The sequence below is a fragment of the Canis lupus genome, chromosome 12 (genome assembly GCF_048164855.1).
Source record: "Canis lupus baileyi chromosome 12, mCanLup2.hap1, whole genome shotgun sequence".
NCBI lineage: Eukaryota > Metazoa > Chordata > Mammalia > Carnivora > Canidae > Canis > Canis lupus.
In genome coordinates this window covers 35,947,487-35,967,863 of record NC_132849.1, presented here as the reverse complement: position 1 = coordinate 35,967,863, position 20,377 = coordinate 35,947,487, and the positions used below count along the sequence as shown (strand labels likewise).

Below are 20,377 nucleotides of genomic sequence, written 5' to 3'. Positions count from 1 at the left end.
TAAGTAGACCCCAGCACTCCATTCTCATTTCACTTAGCATATTGTAGTTTAATTGTCACTTGGGCAGTGGTATACCAAGGGTTTCCCAGAGAGCTGTCATCTCTCAGAGTCCCTTAATTTATCCACGATGAAAAAGAACAGGTGTGTGTGTGTGTGTGTGTGTGTGTTAGTTGAACACCACTGTTGCCACTTAGGACTACTTGGGATGAACCTGAGGGTGAACAGAGTGACTCCTCCTTGTCTGAGGCCCAGTAAGCCAAGTAAGGCAAAGCCTGTAGAGGAGATGTGGAGCCTAGGAGTAGACTCAATCCTGTGGCTGGTAGACAGGAGACAAAGTGAGCTCCTCTGTAACATTCTTCTTTTAAAGAAAATCAGGAATGTCTGTTAAGAATTTTTTTTCCCTAAAAAATCTTTACTTAAACCGCTGTGATATATTTCATAAGCACCTATTTATTTATTTCACATCATCTTTCCCATCACAAAATTTAGGCACTCTAGTTTATGAAAGTGCAGCCTTTCTCCTTTATCCCACATGCTTCTTTCTACCCCATGTATGGAGCCTTGTTCAGTTTATTCTTTCCTAACTAGTGAAATAATGAGTGAACTTTGATCACAGGGCTTCTCAAGGCTTTTATTCTTTATCAGTCTTGGTCTGGCATTCCCAGATCCGTGGAGCCTTGGGTTCTCCTTTTGTCTGCTCTAAGTTCAGCAAAGCATTCATTAATATTTCTACTGGTGGGGTGCTTGGGTGGCTCAATTGGTTAAGTGTCTGACTTCAGCCTGGGGCCATGATACTGGGGTCCTGGGATGGAGCCCCACAAGTTAGGCTCTGCTCTCAGCAGGGTGTCTGCTTATCCCTCTGCCCCTCCCCCTGCTCCTGCATGCTTACTCACTCTCTCTCAAATAAATAAATTTTTTAAATCTTTTAAAAAATATTTCTACTAGTGTCTGAAATTCTTCAAAGATTATGAAGATTGGGAGGAAGGTTTACCTTGACAAAAGGAGGACTTTTGCCCCAATGCTGGCCTCCGGTATTGACCAGCAATATATCCTTCACCATCCTATTCATGGAATTCTGCATTCATCTTTTTTATACTATAGTACTACTTTTCCTCAATTAAGTCCACAGCCACGTCACTGGGATTCTGACAGTCACCTCCCAGAAGCACAGTAGTGCTGGGGCAGTTCTTGCCCTTGGCCTTGGGTGGGTGGTGGTCATGGCCACAGAGAGCTACTTACACATCAGTCCACGAGTTTTTGAGAACATAAGTCAATTCATCCTGCTTAATAGTAGAATCACTTTGATGACCCTTGGTCTGAGAGCTTGGATATCATTTGAGACTTTTGGATTTTCTGACCTCTGACAAAATTTTAATTACCCAGGAAGAATAAGCATGGCTGTAACATCTGTCGCTGCAAGAAATGCCCAGAGCTCCTGTGCAGTAAAATTTGCCCCTTGGGTTTCCAGCAGGACAGTCATGGCTGTCTTATCTGCAAGTGCAGAGGTAAGTGTGATCCCGTGACCCTTCTTCCCCCCGCCCCCTCAGAGCAGCCAGGGCTCAGAAACAGGAGGACATAATGTAAATGAAACCATTTCATTGATGATTGTCTACTGAGACACAAATGTCACTTTCTGTGGGTCCATCCCTTCTCCTTCCATCTCACTAGAATGAGAGCTCAGAATAGAACTTAAAGTAAGCATATCATGGACAAGCACATTTGACCAAATTAGTGACTTTGCAGCTCTTCATTTTTACCCGTCTTAGGAACGTTAGCCTAAAGGACCTTTATCATGACCTTCGTAGAGTCTGCTTCTGTCTAGCAGTGGCTTGATACAGTTGATGCAGCAGAGAGCCCTTTCCAGAGCCTATGCGGGTAGGCATGGCTAAGCAGCCTGCTTAACTCTTTTCTGGTAATGCAGTTTTCTGTGGGAATTTAAACTTTTGAATAAGCACCTGCCAACCTACGTCTCTACATATGCACGAATCCTGGGCATACATTTTGTCTGGGACTTCCCTGTTCAAGACTTCCCTGAAGCCACATGAGCGTGCACCCTAACTGCCAGTTCTGCCCTTCCCCCAGCTCCAGCCTGGCTACCTACCCCAGGATGCAGGATGTTTTAGTTGCCAGAATGATCCACAGGTTCAGAAATAAATGATCCTTAAAGTTTGTCATATTTTTGGGGAAGTTAAGCAATTACCACCCTTAGCAGTGTGTTAGGGATCAGAGTAAACAAAAATCTAGTCACTGATTCAAGTGTGCCACTGAACAAAAATCTGTTAGATTCAAGAGGCCCAGGATTTCCCCTCTGGGTGACTTCTAGAGTGATTAATCTGCATATATTAAACATATATGTACCATTTGCTGTAAAATCAGTTCTTGTTTACTGTGTAAGCCATGAGGATGTGGCGTGAAATGGGGTAAGAACTATAATCCCATCGAGAGGAGAGACACATATTTGCAGGTTTTTTTCCTATTTTTCTTTTTTTCAAAGTTGAGAGCGTATTAACCTAAATTCTTACCAAGAGCCTTTCCCGTGTCATAAACTGTCCTTTGTACACGTGATTTTTGGTGGCTGGGTCGCATCACCTGTGAGGACACTACTACAGGCTGTTTCTCCTGTGCAGTAGCTGCTTCTTTACCAGGCTGCCTTCTGTCTGTCCAGAGGTCCTTGCTTCAGCCGGGCCACCTGTCCTGTCAGGCACATGTCTGTCCATGGATGGCCATCATCATAAAAATGAGGAAAGCTGGCATGATGGGTGCCGGGAATGCTACTGTCACAATGGACGGGAAATGTGTGCTCTGATCACCTGCCCGGTGCCTGCCTGTGGCAACCCCACCATTCATCCCGGACAGTGCTGCCCGTCATGTTCAGGTAAAAGCTGGCTGCCATCGTGTGTGCTCCCTAAGCAAATGACTTCTGCCTTGCAGGGCCTCATTACATCTGTGACTCTGGGGGACATGCAGGTGATGACCCCTGGAGCACATTTCAGTTCTCTGTGGCTTTTGTCATCTCTAGCCACAGAATCAGCCAGGTGCTGTCAGTGATTTGCCAGAAACCAGAGAAAATGCTAAAACTTACCTAAAAGGATTCTCCTCGCTTTTTTAAGGTTTATTCAATTATATTGGTCTTAGAACTGTATTTTTATAAAGGTTTGCAGACCTAGTATACTTAAACTCCAGCTCTCCATTTTACAGATAATGTATTAAGGCTGAGGTTTTAGTTAATTGGAGGGGATAGATGCTAACTTTATTACATAAAAGCTTATTATTTATAAAGGAATATTTGAAAGGGAGAGAATTATTAAAGTCTGTGGCTTTTGCCCTTTTTTAAATCAATGGCTCTGTGGTACTCTTGCCAAATGGAGATATTTAGAGTGACCACACATCCCAAGCATTTAAAATCATAATGATGGTAATCAAGAGAAGTTGCTAGAAGAACAGACCAGATTATATAACTCATGGGGGTCTGAATTACGGTTGTCAATAACAGTAATTATTACCATAATACCTCATCTACTGCCTTTCATCCAAGGAGCTCAACATAGTCTTATTATCCATTATTTCTTCCTCTGTACAGGCCATTTTGAGTTAGAGAAAAATGCACTCAGGCAGTTTTTCATTTGAAAAACAGACACGGAAATACTAACTCTCTTACCCAAAGTCAAATAGTGTGTCAGAAGGCCAGGAAGAAGTGAAGTCTACTGATCTTGCATCAGATCTCTTCTAATGTTGGAATATATGTAGTGTTAGATTTCAGAGTCTAATTACTTCTCCTCTGGCCAGTCCTGTCCCACATCTCCCTGTGGGTAGATCCACCTAGTCAGTGTGTGCAGTCAAGAACCCGAGACGCATCTTTCTCCAGCAAGGTAGGCCCAGCCTGAGAGGGGAGGTGGCCTTGCCTGCCATGGTGGGAGCAGAGAAGAGGGACAAAGTCCCTGTTAGCTCTGACCTTCTACAACTCTCAGTAACTGAGGTATCAAAGTGCCAGGCAGCCCCCAGACCCCTGTAGAGGACCAGATGATCATGTTTGTTTGTTTTCCCCATAGTTCAGTCATATGTGGCCCATACTGAAAGTTTCTCTTTTCACATGCTTTGCTAGTTATATGTGAAAAACCACTAGTGTCCATTGAAACAGAAGATAAATGAACAATTTAATGAAATAGTTCTGTGTTGACAGGAAGGAAAAAATCGTTCGTTCCAATGAAGACCCCATGCCTTAATTTTTGGCATGAGTATGTGGAGTGTGGACCACACCTAGGTCTTTGCTAACCTTGTACCCAGTGAAGAAGTCTAAGCTAGATTGGTTCAAATGCAGAGACATTACCAAGAACAGACGATCGACTTAAGAACTGAAAGTCAGTGGAACCAAAATGAGTTTTCTCTGTTATAGGACCAGGGAAAATTCTTACTAAACGTATACAGGATTATTGACGTATTATTATGGGTAGTGAATATCTAGATATGCTTCTATAAACACACACACATATATAGATACGTAGATTTTTTTTTCAGAAATCTGTAGTGGATTACCACTTATGAATAAAATGTTCTGATGAGAGACCTCAGAGCTGTTGCATTCAGGGACTCTTACTTTTTTTTCTTTCTAAGATTTTATTTTCATTCGAGACAGAGAGAGCATGAGCAGGGGGAGGCGCAGAGGGAGAGGGAAAAGCAGACTCCCTGCTGAGCTGGGAGCCCAAAGTGGGGCTCGATCCCAGGACCTGGAGATTGTGACCCGAGCCAAAGATGCTTAACTGACTAAGCCACCCAGGCACCCCCAGGGACTTCTGCTTTAAATATTTTCTCCCCTCTTCTATTCAAGGATCAGCTGTATTCCTCTCTGGGATGGGTGAGCAACCCCCAAACTCTCCTGATTGATTTCACCAAATGCTACTGTTTCTTAGGTGTTTTCTTTTTCTCTCCCTCTACATTTGTCTCCATCTCTTCTGCCACTCATGTATTTGCCCTGAGGCACGGGGTATGGTAGAGAGGTTAGCAAGATAAGATGCCTGCAAACACTCAATATTTTCTTCTGACCATTTCCCTTGTTTGTTTGTTTTTTAAGATTTTATTTATTCAGAGAGACACAGAGAGAGAGAGAGAGAGAGAGAGGCAGAGACACAGGCAGAGGGAGAAGCAGGCTCCATGCAGAGAGCCCGACGTGGGACTCGATCCAGGGTGTCCAGGATCATGTCCTGAGCCACAGGCGGCGCTAAACCACTGCGCCACCGGGGCTGCCCTGACCATTTCCCTTGTGTCAGCGTTTAGAAGGGCAGTAATTGGCGAGCCTCTCTAAGTCCTTTTTGAAAGGAGAAGGCAGTAAGGGAGCCTTTTCCAACATTAGTCTCTTGTCACTCTTTCAAACAATTTTGGTCTTCTCTGTAAAACATCTCGTCCCAGCTCACTTTCATTCCGATTTCCTTCCTCTCCACTTTGCTCATAACTGCAAAGTTTGGTCTGGTAGCAAACATAAGCACTAGCTAGTGTCTGTTCCCTGTGAGATCTCCACTCCATCAAAGTTCCAGTCTTTACTGGTTCCTTTGAGACAGAGCTCAGAAGGTAACAGCTACCTTCTGAGCTGGAAATCAGCCCATACCCCTGAGTCTCACTGGAGTTGTTGACTCTCATGCCAGCCACCACTTTGAAAGTAACATCATGGGAGCTCCTCAGAGATTCCAGTTCTGAGCATCTCTGCAAGACAGGGTAGCTGACCTGGGGCCCAGTTTCCACCGGGCTCCAAGTATGAGCTGGCCCCTGTATCTTCAGACTGCTTCTCGGCAGGGTTCATCACTGTCAACGCCTTCTTGAAACACTTGTTATATTTGGATTATACGAATATGGTTAATGTCCTCATACTTCTCATTTCCCCAGCACAACTTTAGGGCAACTCCCAGCACCTCTGCAGACATGTTAAACATTAAATTCCCTCTCTATCATTATCATCTCACCAAGACACCAAAATCGCCTCTCCTCTGAGGAAAGAAATCATAGTTATCATCGGTCTCTGGGCATTGACCTCTCTTGATGATGACATCGTCAAGCAAATGTTTAGTCTCAGGTGAGGGTTTCCAGACTGTTGACTCTGAAAGAGCATTCCTGCTCAGTTTGCTGGCAGCTGGTCTAGGTTGGGGTGTGGCCCGCTCGGCAGCGGGATGTATTTCCAACTATAAACGTCCCCAGAATCCTAGAGATAATGAAGCGGATGGGGCACAGATCAGTTGGAAGTCATGTTTAATCTGGAGGCATATCTGTGATCCAAACAAACATAATCTTGGGTTCAAATTCCTTGTCTGCCGTTAATACTGAGTCTTCTGTTCGTCGTATGTAAAATAGGATCCAATATCTACCTCACAAGGTTGGTGTAAGGAATAAATGAAATAACACAGAGAGAGCACTTAGCGTGGAAATTGGACCACAGTAAGCATTCAGTAAGTGAGACATTGTTATTCTAGACACTTCTCACACATTCAGAGATCCCCTAAGAGGCCCTGTTCTCTTCTCGACAGGAAGAGTCCTCTCGAGGTAATTGAATTCCCTTATTGAAGTCTGTCATTACTGTTGACAGACTGGAACCACTTGAACTTCACTTCTTGAAACCAGCTCTTCTGCTCTTGCCTTCTGTTTCTGTGCACGGGATATTTCTTCAGTATCATCTTGATAAGAGTAGAGGGAGATACTCTACAACCACTTCTTCTCTGTCCCTTCAAGCAGACAACACCAACTTCTTCCATCGGTGGTGAGACTGCCGTTGAATAACCTCTTGTGTTCTCATTTTCTCTCATTTCCCAGATGACTTTGTGGTGCAAAAGCCAGAGCTCAGCACCCCCTCCATTTGCCATGCCCCTGGAGGAGAGTACTTCGTGGAAGGAGAGACATGGAACATCGACTCGTGTACTCAGTGCACCTGCCACAGCGGGCGGGTGCTGTGTGAGACGGAGGTGTGCCCACCGCTGCTCTGCGAGAACCCCTCGCGCACCCAGGACTCCTGCTGCCCGCAGTGCACAGGTAACGGTGCCGGGCCCTGGGCTGCCCCGCATGGGGAAGGGGACACCTCATGCACTGTCGTCCTGCAGGACCCCTGTGGTGGCTGTGGTGGGGAGGAGGGGAGGCACAGTTGCCTGGAACCTGGAATGAGGGCAGGAACCTCATTGGCTTCAGTCAGCTGCGTATTTGTGTCATTAATATGTCTGGCTGCTGTGGCGACTTTGGGGGAAAGATTGTTTCTTTCTGCCTTTCTTTTTTTTCTTAACAAGAAAATCATTACAGTTTTGTAATGAAAGTAGCACTTGTAATTAACACCAGAATATATTTCTTTTTTCCAGAAGGTACTTTGTATATGTAACATCACAAAGTTGACAACACAACAAGTTTTATTTTGTTGCTGCTTAATCTTTGGTCTTTTCAATTTAAATCAATAACCATTTACCTTTGCAATATTTTCAGAGGATTTCTGCTCAGTAAAACGTAAACCTTTATGTTTCATTACTTATTTTCTTTTATCACTCTTCTATCCATATGCAAACCTTTGCAATGTTTTTCTCTTCAGTTCCTAAGGGGAATAGACATTCCTGTGCACCTGGCTTCGAGTTTATTAACTTACTCCTGGGTGCCTTGTCCTTTTTTTATGTATAACTTGAGAGATGCTTCAGTGATAGCCTTCATTTTAAACATTAGGACTTACTGCTTTATATGTCAGTATTCCAAAGGTTCTTACATCTGTGTATAAGAGCATCTCTGGAGGGCTCTTATTTTAAACTAAGTCACCTGTCCCATAATTGATCTTTCTGAACTTTCCATTCAGAGTTGTTGCAGCAATTTTAAAAAGTCTACAGATGCCAAACATCATTTTCTTCACAGTAAATTTCAACAGTAGCTTTGATAAATAGTGTATTTTACATCTGGAAAAAGACCATCTCTAATCTTAGGATACTTGCATCCTAACAGAGTCCAGAAATGATATGTATGAACCGTTAGAAGAGTTGTGTCCTCCCCCATAGTGATTATTTCACTATTATTTCACTTGCTAGCCGGGGGTACAGCAAGGTTTGGAAATGGGAAGGTTCACAAAGAAAGATCAGGTATCCCTGTGGGTGGTGATAGTTCACCAAAGTAGGAAAAGGAACAGAATAATACTCCTTTTTAAAAAGGTATTGAATTTCTTTCATTCTTTATTGCGTAGAGTTGGGAAGCAGCATATAGCACAGAAGAGAGAGGGAAGTAGAATAGAAATAAAAAGACTGAATGAACACCAGTGAAGGAATAAGTATAAACAAAACAAGAGTTAGCAATTGGAATTGTAAGTATCAAGAAGGAGTCCCAGGGGCAGGAAGAAAATAGGAGAGGCACAAGAAAGAAGGAAGATAGCATTGGGCAAGATTCCCAGATGACCTTCTCAGCCAGGATTGGGTTAGGGGGTCTCCTGCCCAGACTCTACATCTCAGCATCAGGTCCCACTCTAGGACTGACCACATGTCTCAGTGTACTCTGGGGTCTTCTCTAGGCCTTAACAAGAGGCCTCTAGGCTCTAGGGAAATCATTTCACCTGTTGTGTCATGGCTTCATCATGGTTGTCCCTGCTTCCTCTTCTAAATTTTTAGATGTGAGGGTAGACGCTGCTAGCAAGGAGTTAAGTTCTCATAGCCCAGAGGAATGTGGTGATCAAATTATCCCTGGACGTGGATGACCCCAAAAAGTTTACTGAGAAAGTAATCCCCTCTCACCACCTTTAATCCATATAGATGTTGTCTGTGGGACCATCCCTAAAATTAGACCCAGAGAACATTTGGTGCAGTGAAACTAGTGTCTCTTTTTCACTTGGGACTGCCTTTGGGACTGTCAATAGGAGATATGGTTATATGACTTAACGAGAGGACATAGGCCCATTCCATCTTGCCAACTTCCCTGTGTTCCTCCGAGAGAACCCAAAACAAAGCAGTTGCATTGCTTCTCAAAGAAGCTCTTGTCATAATCAAGCTGCCTGGCTCTGTGATGTATTCGTGAGGTGGAGAGGAGAATGTGACAGAGCTTCTGCATCACTGGGATGACTGCTTATCTACCTCAGTTAGTTCTGGTTTGCGCCTGAAAGTAGCAGACTTGATGGAATTGATTCTGAGAGGTGCATATAATTCTTTGATCGTGTGGCCATTGAGGAAATGTAGAGGTTTGCTATTTCTAAGCTCTTGAGTGGTGCATGTGGTTAGCAGTGCTTTCTCTTACCAGCACTATTACGACATTTCTAACCTAGGAACCTCACTATCATGTTTTTCTTTGTTATATTCCAGTCAGGTCTCTGCTTGAGGTTACAGCTTTTTATGTAATTTCAGTGGATGCCAAGACCCAAAGAGATATCTGGGTTTTCTGGTAACATTCTTTTCTGTTTCAAGTTGTAACTGTATCTGGGAGCCCTCTGGTCAAAGTCTTTAAATAGCAAAGACATAAACAGCTTGCAGATGATCTCTCTGGGTACATCCTTATGAGTGATTTAGATTTCCCATCATCTTTCAGCCATTAACGTGAGTACCTGAACTTTGGAATGTTACATCTAGGTATTTCAGTAGGTGCAGTGAAAGTCTGTTTGGATATTGATGAGTTGGGACTGCTCATGGGCACAAGTCAGAGAAAACCCAGTGACAGTTTTTAAACAAATAGAAGTCTCTTTTCCATACAGGACAAGAAGTTTGGATGCAGATGTTTATCAGCATTGATTCGGGGTCTTAGAAGGACAAGGTCCTTCTCCTACATGTATGATAAGGATATTGTAGGTGCAGGCAACACACTCGGATTCAAGGCAGGAAGAGTGTGAGAGTATCACCACATCTGCTCTTCTACTAAGAAAATAGAAGCTTTCCCAGAAATCCCTTCATTAGCTACAACCTGGTGACATGGCTACCTGGAAAAGCAGGGAGCAGGATTTGTCTTGTTTGACCATCTGTGGTGACCCAAATCCTCACTTCCCCACCCCACCCCATTCCTGAAAAACCAGGATTGTGTTAAGTGTCTATAGAGAAAGAGTAGAATGAATATTGTACAAACTACTAACCAAATCTCTGTAACAGGTCTTTTGTGGTCTTTATTGTTTTGCTTTTAAAATGTAAGAGCCTGCACAAATCAGACTTGCTGTTTTGTTTCTAAGTCATTTTTACAGGAGGCACACAGAGCCCTAGTGACCAAGTATGCTTTGAGTGAAACTCACTATGTTGCACAGTTGGTGGCCAGTAGCATCTTCTTTTCCCTGCTGACCTTATGTTCATTTTTCCAGATGAACCTCTTCAGCCTTCCTCATCCCATAATGACAGTGTGCCTAGTTACTGCAAAAATGATGAAGGGGATATATTCCTGGCAGCCGAGTCCTGGAAGCCTGACGTCTGTACCAGCTGTGTATGCATGGATAGCGTAATTAGCTGTTACTCTGAATCCTGCCCTTCAGTATCCTGTGAAAGACCTGTTTTGAGAAAAGGCCAGTGTTGTCCCTATTGCATAGGTAAGACTGAGAAAAAAAATCCTTTGTTTCTACCTTTGGCCATTAAATCTACATTGACAGCCTTTTGCCTAGATCAGTTCGTGTTTTTGACATGCCACACAGACCCAGCGTAGTACTATTAGGAGAGTGATGTGAAGGCTGTGTTCATGAGGTAAAACATACTAAGAATGAAGAAATGCTCTCTCAGAATGTTGTGATGTTATAGTACTGTCATCTTCTATCGGGCTGCTTTGCTGTTTCAGGGTTTCCAATATTGAACTCTTTTTTTCCACCCTGTTATTTACAGTGGTCTTTTTATACATGTAGAAACATCAGGTCCCATATTAAGGTACACTTAGCACTTAAAGCTTGCTGCTGCCTTGAGATCAACTAAATACAAAATACTGATTTAATGTCCCAGTTTTCCTCTTGTCCTCTGACACTTAATTGATTCTGTGTAAACCATGCAGTTTGTTGTTCATATTGAGGGCCTAGGGACACAAAGTGAGGCCTGAGAAAATGACAGAGACCTCTCTTTCTTGTGACCCATGGGGATATAGCCTGTCAACAGAAGACATTCATATGTTTGCCCATGACATCTGTACTGAAACCGGTCCTAAGGACATAAGCCAGATGCTATTCTGGAGTCCAGAAGGCAAGGCTCAGACAGCTGGCAACTCTAATAAAGCCACAGTCCCCGCTCCCAAGGCTCTCACTCTCTTTTATTGCTTCTGTATTGAGTAAAGCTCGTGAAGTCAAGTGAAAGACAGTGATACAACTCAGTCCAGTAGTGAACCTATAATCAGAATAGTAGGTAAAAAATCAGTCAAGCTAGGTGAATCTCAGATATTGTGCATTTACTGTTGGGAGATTTTTGCATGCTTTCTGGATACAAGTAATGATGCACATTTGGGGTGATACTTGAGGAAAAGGAGACATCGTCTGGCCACAGTGCTTTGTAGCAATTCCTATAGATGAACTGATGAATGGCATTTAGGTACATGTTGACCATAATTCCAGCTTATCAAGACTGCCCCCTTTCCTTGACTATTTGACCTCTGGCTGCTAGATAGACCACTTCCTCTGAGTTATTCTGAATGTTGGTATATAAGAGATGGAAAGATACTCTAAAAACACAATTTCTGCTCTCCGGAATTTTACAGAGCTAGATTTTTCTCAGTGTAATGGCCAGAGAGTATTTAAATGTATGTTTGAAAGCTGAATTCTCTTAATACAGTGACCACCTATGTAATTTATTCTTCAAACTATGATGCATTTGAGAGGGAAGTGAGGGTTGTTAGTCATGATGGGGCAATAGCTCTAGACCAGGAGCATCCCAACCAAATTAGGACGTACAGTTGGCCTAACCTCTTAATGACCATGAAGCCAAAAAAAACGTATCAAGGCATATATCCAACTAAGTGCTACTTAGTTTTTCAAAGAACTGACCAGGATTTATAAAAAAAAACTGTCACTGCCTTTGGTGAGATCTAAATAAAAGGTATAAACTGACTTCTGTTTCAGGCCAGGGGATTGGCAAAAAGGAGAGATATACAATCAGTACTATCATATTTAAATATCAGAACTTCTGTACAGTTTATAAATCAATCAGGGGCACTTAGATCATAGTTAGAAACCAGGGCCCAGGAGCCTGCGAATTCCACATTACCTTCAGAGGAAAAATCTGGCAGGGAATCTCTCATGTTGAAAATTCTCAGATAATTTTGTTGAGATAAAAAGTTATTGTCTTTTGCTACTTACTTGGTAAATTTCTAATTAGTAAATTTATTTCCATATGATAAATAGTAAATCACTTCTTTTTTAAAACCAGTTTAACAAATTTAAACTCATGGAAAGAAACCTACAAGTCCATATTCTGTGTCTTTCTTGTATTTTGTTGTTGTTTTAGGGGTTTTTGTTGGTTTGGTTTTTTGGCCTTCATATTTCCTATTGCAATTCCTTTATGATTTAGACCAATGCTTCTTTGGTGTGAAGAGAGAAATACAATTTGGTCCAAATCTTTTACTTTGTTTTCAAGTTAGTTTGCAAGCACTTTCACTAAATTTGGGTTCATATAAGCTCTATAGTAGTAGAGTGGAAATTATATTTCTGTTGTATACGCATAAACACACACAATGTTGCAGGTATAATTGTATCATATAAATCTAAGGCTTATCTTCAGGGGAACATATTGGGGGAGACTTACTTAACATTTGATGAGTGATGCTGTATTGTTAGTTTTATCTTCACGCTTCATACATGTTGTTTTATTATTGAGTCACTGAGCCCCTTCTATATACATCATACCCATTTTGCAAGTAGCCTTGTTAGATTGGCCTTCATCCTTTCTCCCCTTTATGTCCAAGCATACAAAGTTAAGTTCAGTCCATGACTGTGATAGGAGGATTGGCCTTTTTAGGTTTGTTCCTTTATCAGATGCCCACCAGCCTGTCCCTCTGTAAGGGCTCCAAGCCTGGGCAGCGCTAGCACACTGCAGGCAGTTTCTGGCTATGCCTCAGTAGAAAAGCCTGCATTACCATGCAGAGACCATGTAGCAAAGGAAAAGGACATGATTTTGCATTTCCTAAAGCACCTGATTATGTCTCCAGCAGGCCCAGAGGACCAGGCCTTGCATCGTCTCCTGTTTTAGGTGCTCTCAGTTTGAAACCAGCTCCTTAACCTAGATAAACTGTTACCAGGATCACATTTGCCTCACCCCAGCCTGCAGTGCTGACCTCAACATGGCTTCAGGTCCCTGAGTGAATATTCTCCCTAATTAGATCTCTCCAATACAGATTTCTAAAAACCTCAAACCAGCCTTTAATCTGACTTCTCTTTTTAGTGATAAAACCCCTAAACAAAAGCATGCTTCTTTTACCTTGTGAAGTATCCTTTTTTCTTACCATAAGAGAATTGAAAAGTGGTGATCCTATGAAAAGTAGTATAATTATGAATATTTGTGTTCTTTTCAGCTAAATTATCAAGTCACTAATGTGCAGTGATAATGCTTTTCTTTTGATGTGTGAAGGCCTCATATTATGTGTGCTAATTTAATAGAATGTGTAATACAGACATAATTAATAGGATTGATGATTAATTTTGAAAAGTGAACAGCTTTGTCTCATTACTTATAATACCCCTCATTTGGGAACTCATCCTTGTACTAGAAAGAAACTAAGTAGTAATTACCCAATCATTTTAATGGAACACTTTCAGATTCCCTAATTTTTTTTATATTCCAGTTTTTACATAAATACACACAAATTTAGATTTTACTTTCATAGGCTGTTTGACTGTAATGATGGCTTAAGGAATGGGGAGCGAGAAGCAGAAGATGACTCGAGCATATCAATCAGGTGAAGATAAAAGGTCTGGTGGGAATTCTCATGTATGATGGCAGATTTGATATGTGGTTCCTCGTAAACAGCAGATGCCTTCCGTATGACACACTTCATCATGCAAGATAGCATCGTGGCCTCATCACAGACTGCATCCTACCTGCCTTTCTAGAGCAAAACCGATTTCTGTGAGGTCTTTATTCCATCACTTGTAAATGACAGTAAATAATTCGGCTTGCAACCCTTACTAAGTGCCTATGGGGATGCTGGCCCTGACCCCATCACCCTCGCTCTGATGTTTGTGCTGGTGATGCTTCTGCCAAGGACAAGACTCTAGCAGCTTCTCTGAGGGGCACCACCATCAGCATCCCAGTGGGCCTTCATCGTGTTCAGAGGCTTAGTCATTTCTGGACAAATATTATAAAGAAAGAGCACTACACTGGTCATAAAGATCTTTCTTAATTTAGCTTATGAGGTCTTCAAATCCATATTGCTGCAGCGTCATAGCTGCTGTTGACTCTGCAAATGAGGATGCTCAGGTGTGCCCCCTCGATGAAGCCAGTCTCATAGAACAGGATGTTCCTGAGTTAGCACCTCCTGTGTTGGCCAAGTCCTTATTACCCATGCATAGAATATTGTTTTGAAACTTGGACTTTGGCAAGTATTTATTTATTAGTAACCATGTGTTATTTTAGAAAATATTTGAGGTCAGATATTTAAAGTCCTATTTGTTGGCTGGAAATCTCTGAGTCAGTACATCCTTCTCACTTAAGAAATTTTTGTCAAAGGTCTGTTCTTTCTGGATGCTCGTTGGCTCTTTGTATCTGTGTGTGTATATTTCTGTAGAGAGATGAAATTATATGCTTATATGTTATAAAAGTATGTATGTGCAAGTTATACATATGTGTGATGTAAACAAAATTAAGGTACTTTCTAAATCTAGTATCTTTTAAGTGTCTTTAAGTATCCCATACCTTTAGGGGTCTATGAAAGTGAGTTCTGTTATGAGCGGCACCCGGTCATATACTTTTCTGATTAGAGGTTAGCTATTTTTTTTTGTATTGCATGTATCTTATTATTTGATATAGAGCTTTCATGTGGAGTTAGGCTGGCTTGGCACACTCCATTGGTTGTGATGGTATGATTCTGCCTCCCCTTTATTGGGATCTTCAGCTAGAAAATGATTAATAACATATCTCCCTAGCAGGGCAGTGTCTACAGTTTGTCAAGCCAGTCTTATATGACATTCATTTTTGTTTAGATTTATGTTTATGATTATGCTAATTTGTTGAGGTATCTTTTCTTAGAGATTACAAATATAAATAGTATCTCTGTGGAACATCTGTTGACTGTTGTGTATTTAACTCAGCCCAGAAGTCAAACATAGCAAATATTTAATTCTACATCTCTAAGACATACACCCACAGAATTAAATGTCATATATTTTTAAGCCATGTTATGATAACTGGCATCTCCATTGCAGCATTTTTCACAGCTGTTTCTCCAGTATGTTTTCTTAAATACTTCTCTGTATTGGAAAGAGAGCTTACTTTGGAGCCAAAGGGTACATTCTAGCTTTATGTGTCAGTGACATAAGAAACCATAGCTGAATTTCCCATCTATGAGATGGGGGCAGTAATATTGTTCTCTGCTTCACTAAGATGCTATGAACAGTAAATGACATGGTGCACATATGTGAATATATTAGTCAACACAATGTGAATTGAGGCTCAGCTCAGTTCAGTGACTGACAGCTCTTCTAGCACAGAGTGCAGCTGATCTGGGTCACATGTCAGATGGGTTCTGGTATCGCACTTTGAATACAGCACCTGCCTCTCTGCGAGCAAAAGGTCTGGACATAGCATCCCGATGATGAGCTATTGGAGGATGAGAATATTTTAGATAATACTTCCATGGTGTACCTCACGCTGCACACTCTTGGCTTGAATAGCCGACCACTGCTTTCATCACCACATTGTGATCCAGGAGGAGACAGCATGCTTTCTAAGGCTTTGTAGTACAGCTGGCTTGGGGCAGCACCCTGCACCCAAACCTCAGAGCTTTACTGTCCTTTCATACCGCTGGACGTTACCAAAGGAGAAAGAATGGAGCTCTTTTAGTTCTGTTTACTTTGGAGGCTAGTCCCATTTGAGGAGTCCGTGGACTTGCAGTGCATGATCCGCCATGATTCCTCCAGAGTCCAGGGCATCTGTAACCAGAGCATGCTGTCATCAGGAGGAGCCCCAGGGTCCTTCCTGCACATTCTGCAGAGCTCTGGGTTCCTGAGGTCCCAACACTGCAACCCCGGTGGTCCCAAATAGTGCGGAAGTGATTTAGGTAGAAGGGAAGGGGAGTGGGACGCTTTTCTGTGTGCTCTTTGAGGGGCGTAAAGCTACAGACATTTTGGTCATTGTGCACTGTGCTAACTTTGGAATGGGTCTCAAGTTGTCGCAACAGAAATACAGTGTTTGATTTCAGTTCAGGTCTTCTCTGCACCCTGGGAAGCACCTCATCCTGTATGCACCATACACTGCTTTCTCTTCACACCCCAATGTCCCTTTCAGGCCCGAGCCATGTAAACAGATATTCCAGTTTCTGTGGTTAACTTCAGCTAAACCCCTGAGTGGCATTGTCCTTGGGCTCCAGCACACAGTCTGATTTTAAAGAGGTCTGTTGCACAGAGGGGAGGCTGGCACTGGTGTTTCCAAAGAGATCTACTAGCACATGCCTTTCACCCCTTATTTCTGTCTGGTGATTGGGGAAAGACTTTCTCCCTACAGAGGGTTACATTTCTGATGAGGAAATGTGATCAGGCCTGAAGTCAGCGGCAGACTCTGGTGGGGTACTCCCAATCATACACAGGCTGTGATGACAGGAACCTTCTCTGGGAATCCAGTGGGTTCCACTCTCAGGTTTTATTAATAAGATTCTGTACTCTGTTCCACAGATGACATCTATCCTAAAGGAAGTATTCTGTTTTCCTCATTTAGGCCACCTTCATCTTCATTGTACCTGCCTCCCTTTTAAAATGAATACATTATATATTTCCAAAATGGTTTCTGTGTATAATCTCCATGGAGGATTGTCAGCCTTGTAAGAGATGGGACCTCAGTTAAAGTTGAAAATGGAATATTTCCCTGAATTTCCATATATGAAGTGCTTAATTGACCCATAACATACACATAATGCATGGATTAAGTCCTACCACTGAGAAAGTCTGTCCTTTTTTCGTGCAGCGGGAATCAACCAAAGTCCTCGTGTTTACCAATTTGGTGAGGTTTCTGCTTCATGGAGCTCTGGAAAGTTTTTAGGTTTTTTTTAGTAACTTTATTACTTACTTTTTCCGGTATGTTGAAGAAACTTGAAAGGTTCTTTTGGTCTCTAAAATACACCTAGACTCCCTCCCCAAGAAATAGAACAAAATAAAGCACAAATGGACTTCCAAAAAAGGTCTTAAAATGGTGGCCAGATCTGCTTTCAAAGTATTTGAGACATTATATATAGAGGTAGGAGTTGGCCTGCATGGCAATATTTGTCTCAGTTTTCTCCTTCTATATAAATGAATTAAGAGCAGATGTTTTACTTATTAAAAGCTAGAAGTTACAAGGTACTCAAGTTTTTAGTTAAATCAATAAATATTTTTTGCATTTTTAGCCAAAAACCTTTACTCACGTGCTGATAGAATACTACGTATATTAGATCTGTGCCTCGTTGCAGTTGTCTGTGCTAACCTGCCTTTGATTTTAGCAAGACTTCAATTGAGATCCGCTTTTCCATTCTTCTCCAGTCAAGAAAGGTCCAGTGGGCTAGCTTATTGAAAATCAGTCTTAATCTGTGCCTTTGAGTCTGTGCACCTGTTGGTGACATGCGAATTATTTGCTCAGATTCCTTCTTTGTTGCAGTTTCTGTTTGTCTCCTCTTTATATTAACAAAAGTAAAGCTGGTTTCTTAAACAGGAGGCACATATATTTGATTTCTTCTCCAGACATAGGGTTTGTGCCCAGCACATGCCCAACTTTGGGATACAGAAATGAGGATAACAGGCCAGGGATCTGGGTATTTTATCTGTTAAAAGAAGATAAAATACAATAGTAGCATTTTATTCCTCTGTGGCAGTTAGAGAAAGATCACTGCAGTTCAGTGTTAAATTTATAAGCTAAAATTTTGGAAAGTACTTTCCCTACACTTCCCAGAGTCAGCTGCTTCACTGGTCATTCTTGGCTGCCTTTGTCACCCCCTTTTCTGAGTCCCTCGATACCCATTAGTATACCTCGTACCTTCTCACACCTGCCTGAGTGATCTCACTAATGCTTTCTGTAAGTCCGTCAGACCTCAAACTTAGGAAACTGCATTGAATTAGAGCACTGTTAGCTGGGCCTGCAGTTTGCACAGCTTTCCAAAGGATTTAGCACATGAGCCTGGACCTGGAATCCTATAAAGCTGATGAGATCCTACCAATCCAGGAGGGTCTCCTCAAGGCAGAGGCCTCACCTGCTTTGGGCACCACTACGTTTCCAGTGTTCAGGACTGTGCCGTCCACAACAGTGTGTAGAAAGGACAAGTACCCCCTTCAGTACTGCATTGAATTATTTTGTGGTGAGACTTATTCTGAGAATAAGAACTGCATTTAGTTTCTTGGCTTCTGGGATCCCAGAGCAGATTACTTCTCAGGACTCGAAATAGTGCCCTGGAAATTTGAAAGACCTGATGCTGTTTCTATAGCTGCCTACCTTCTTCCCAGGAAGTGACTCCCACACCGACACTTTGACTTCATGACCACCACAACTAGATTTAGAACCTAAAGTATCTATACAGGAAAGTCGTCTCCTGGCAGCATTTGAAGAGCCCAACTGTAGTGCAGGTTCAAGTGGATCTTTGTTTTCAGATCCTTCCACTGAGGAAAGGGGAAAAAGTCTGAGACTCTTCCTTTTCAGAGGCTAATGTATATTCCTCATCGTAGTCAGATTCCAAGCAAAGCCGGAGCTACCACATCAGTGATTTGAAACACTAAATTGGATCTTTCTAGAGGAAGGAAGAAAACAGCACAGCTGTGGATTCTAGGGTTTCCCCAGCTATTAGTTGGCTTTATGGTATAATTAGTAAAAGAGCTCAAGAGTAAAAGCCAAGTCCCACTTTAACAAAAGAAGAAAAGAAGATGGCAAAGTTTAAACAGTTGGAAAAGTCGGCTTTGAAGGAGTTAACATTTCAAGACCTTGCACTTCTTCCTCCCCTCTTGTGTGAACCAGAAACAGGGAAAATGAAAACAAAAACATGGAGTTCTCCAAATTCCACCACTGAAAGACCTGGCGTATTTTTACTGTAGTCATACGGGATGCCGTGTAACAGCGTTACTTATATTTGAATCCAAAAAAGATAAAACATGTCTGTGTGCTCCTGGACTTAGAAAATTCCTTGGAGGGAGCCACCACGCACGAGCTCTCTGGGCTCCTGACACGCTGTTGGTGATGACTGTGGAAGCCAAACTCCATCCTGCAGTGGGGACTTTGTTTCTGAAGGAGGCCAGAAGTCGTTTAAAGCCAGTCTGACGGATGAGAGAGGCCAGAGCTGAGGAAACCAAATACCGAAGCTGATCTAAACCAAGGAGTGGCCATAAAATAGTAACTATCTTCATTGCATGTGTCAAAACTTGGATGCCTCTGCAAAAGGAAAATTCTAAAGCTGTGTGAAGCAAGGGCAGTATTGTGGGAATACATTTATAGCCCTCTACAGTGACTGCTTAGAAGGGGATCATATTTGTTTGGATATATAACTCCTGATGTGTTTGTCCTAAAAATAAACCTTATTATATTAGTGTCATACCTCATGTTTTTCTTGGAACATTCTCCACTAATCCTCTTCTTCCGAGAGAGATGTTAGAGATTTGCCTAAGGAAGACCATGAGTCCTCAGTAGCCACTTCATTATCTGTGTTCCTTCACAGGACTGTGCCAGATGTATGATGCAGTCAGTTGAAGGGTAGATTACCTTTGAAGATGAAGGCCTTAACCCCCAACAAATGCCAGGGGCAGAAACTCTAAGTACTCATGTTTTTAGAGTTAGTAATCACCACGTTCATTTGTGTGGCACCAGGATGTGGCCCTTCCCGAGGTCACTCTGCTGGGTACGTGGTGGGCAGAAGGTGGGTGGCAACTCTGGAGCCTCACCTACATTGGTTCCTGTCCTGGCCTCACCACTTCCTAGCTGTGCATCTTGGGCAAGTCATGTAATCTCCCTGTGCCTCGGTTTTCTGTGGAATTGGGGTAATACCCCATTCCATTGGGCTGTGGAGATCAAATGGAACAGACTCCTTATATAAATCACTTAGCACACTGGCCGGTACATAGACGGCATTCAACAAATGGGAGTTCCTATTATTAGGTATCAACAAATAAAAATAATGTCCCTGTCAGTGTAAACAAACCAGTTAGAGTGATAAATAGAACAGTCAAAATTAAATGACACAGTCCACTCTGTAGCCAAATATAATCCGTGTAGACCACTTTTAGTTGGATGTTCCCATGTCTCTATTTCTACATCCTTCTTCAGCCAGAACACTTAAAATGCTCTTGTAAGGGATC

The 20,377-nt window shown here is 42.2% G+C and overlaps 1 protein-coding gene across 3 annotated transcripts in view; it reads left to right on the top strand.

Moving 5' to 3' along the window:
- CRIM1 (cysteine rich transmembrane BMP regulator 1) overlaps nt 1-20,377 on the top strand; it is a 184,682-nt gene that overhangs the window by 144,617 nt on the left and 19,688 nt on the right. For 2 of the 3 annotated variants that reach the window (XM_072770547.1, XM_072770546.1), the window contains 4 exons: nt 1,384-1,505; nt 2,666-2,875; nt 6,793-7,008; nt 10,262-10,483. In XM_072770547.1, coding sequence (XP_072626648.1) covers nt 1,384-1,505; nt 2,666-2,875; nt 6,793-7,008; nt 10,262-10,483 — 770 coding nt within the window. The remainder of the gene's footprint in view (nt 1-1,383; nt 1,506-2,665; nt 2,876-6,792; nt 7,009-10,261; nt 10,484-20,377) is intronic. The other variant, XM_072770548.1, reaches the window with a different exon arrangement.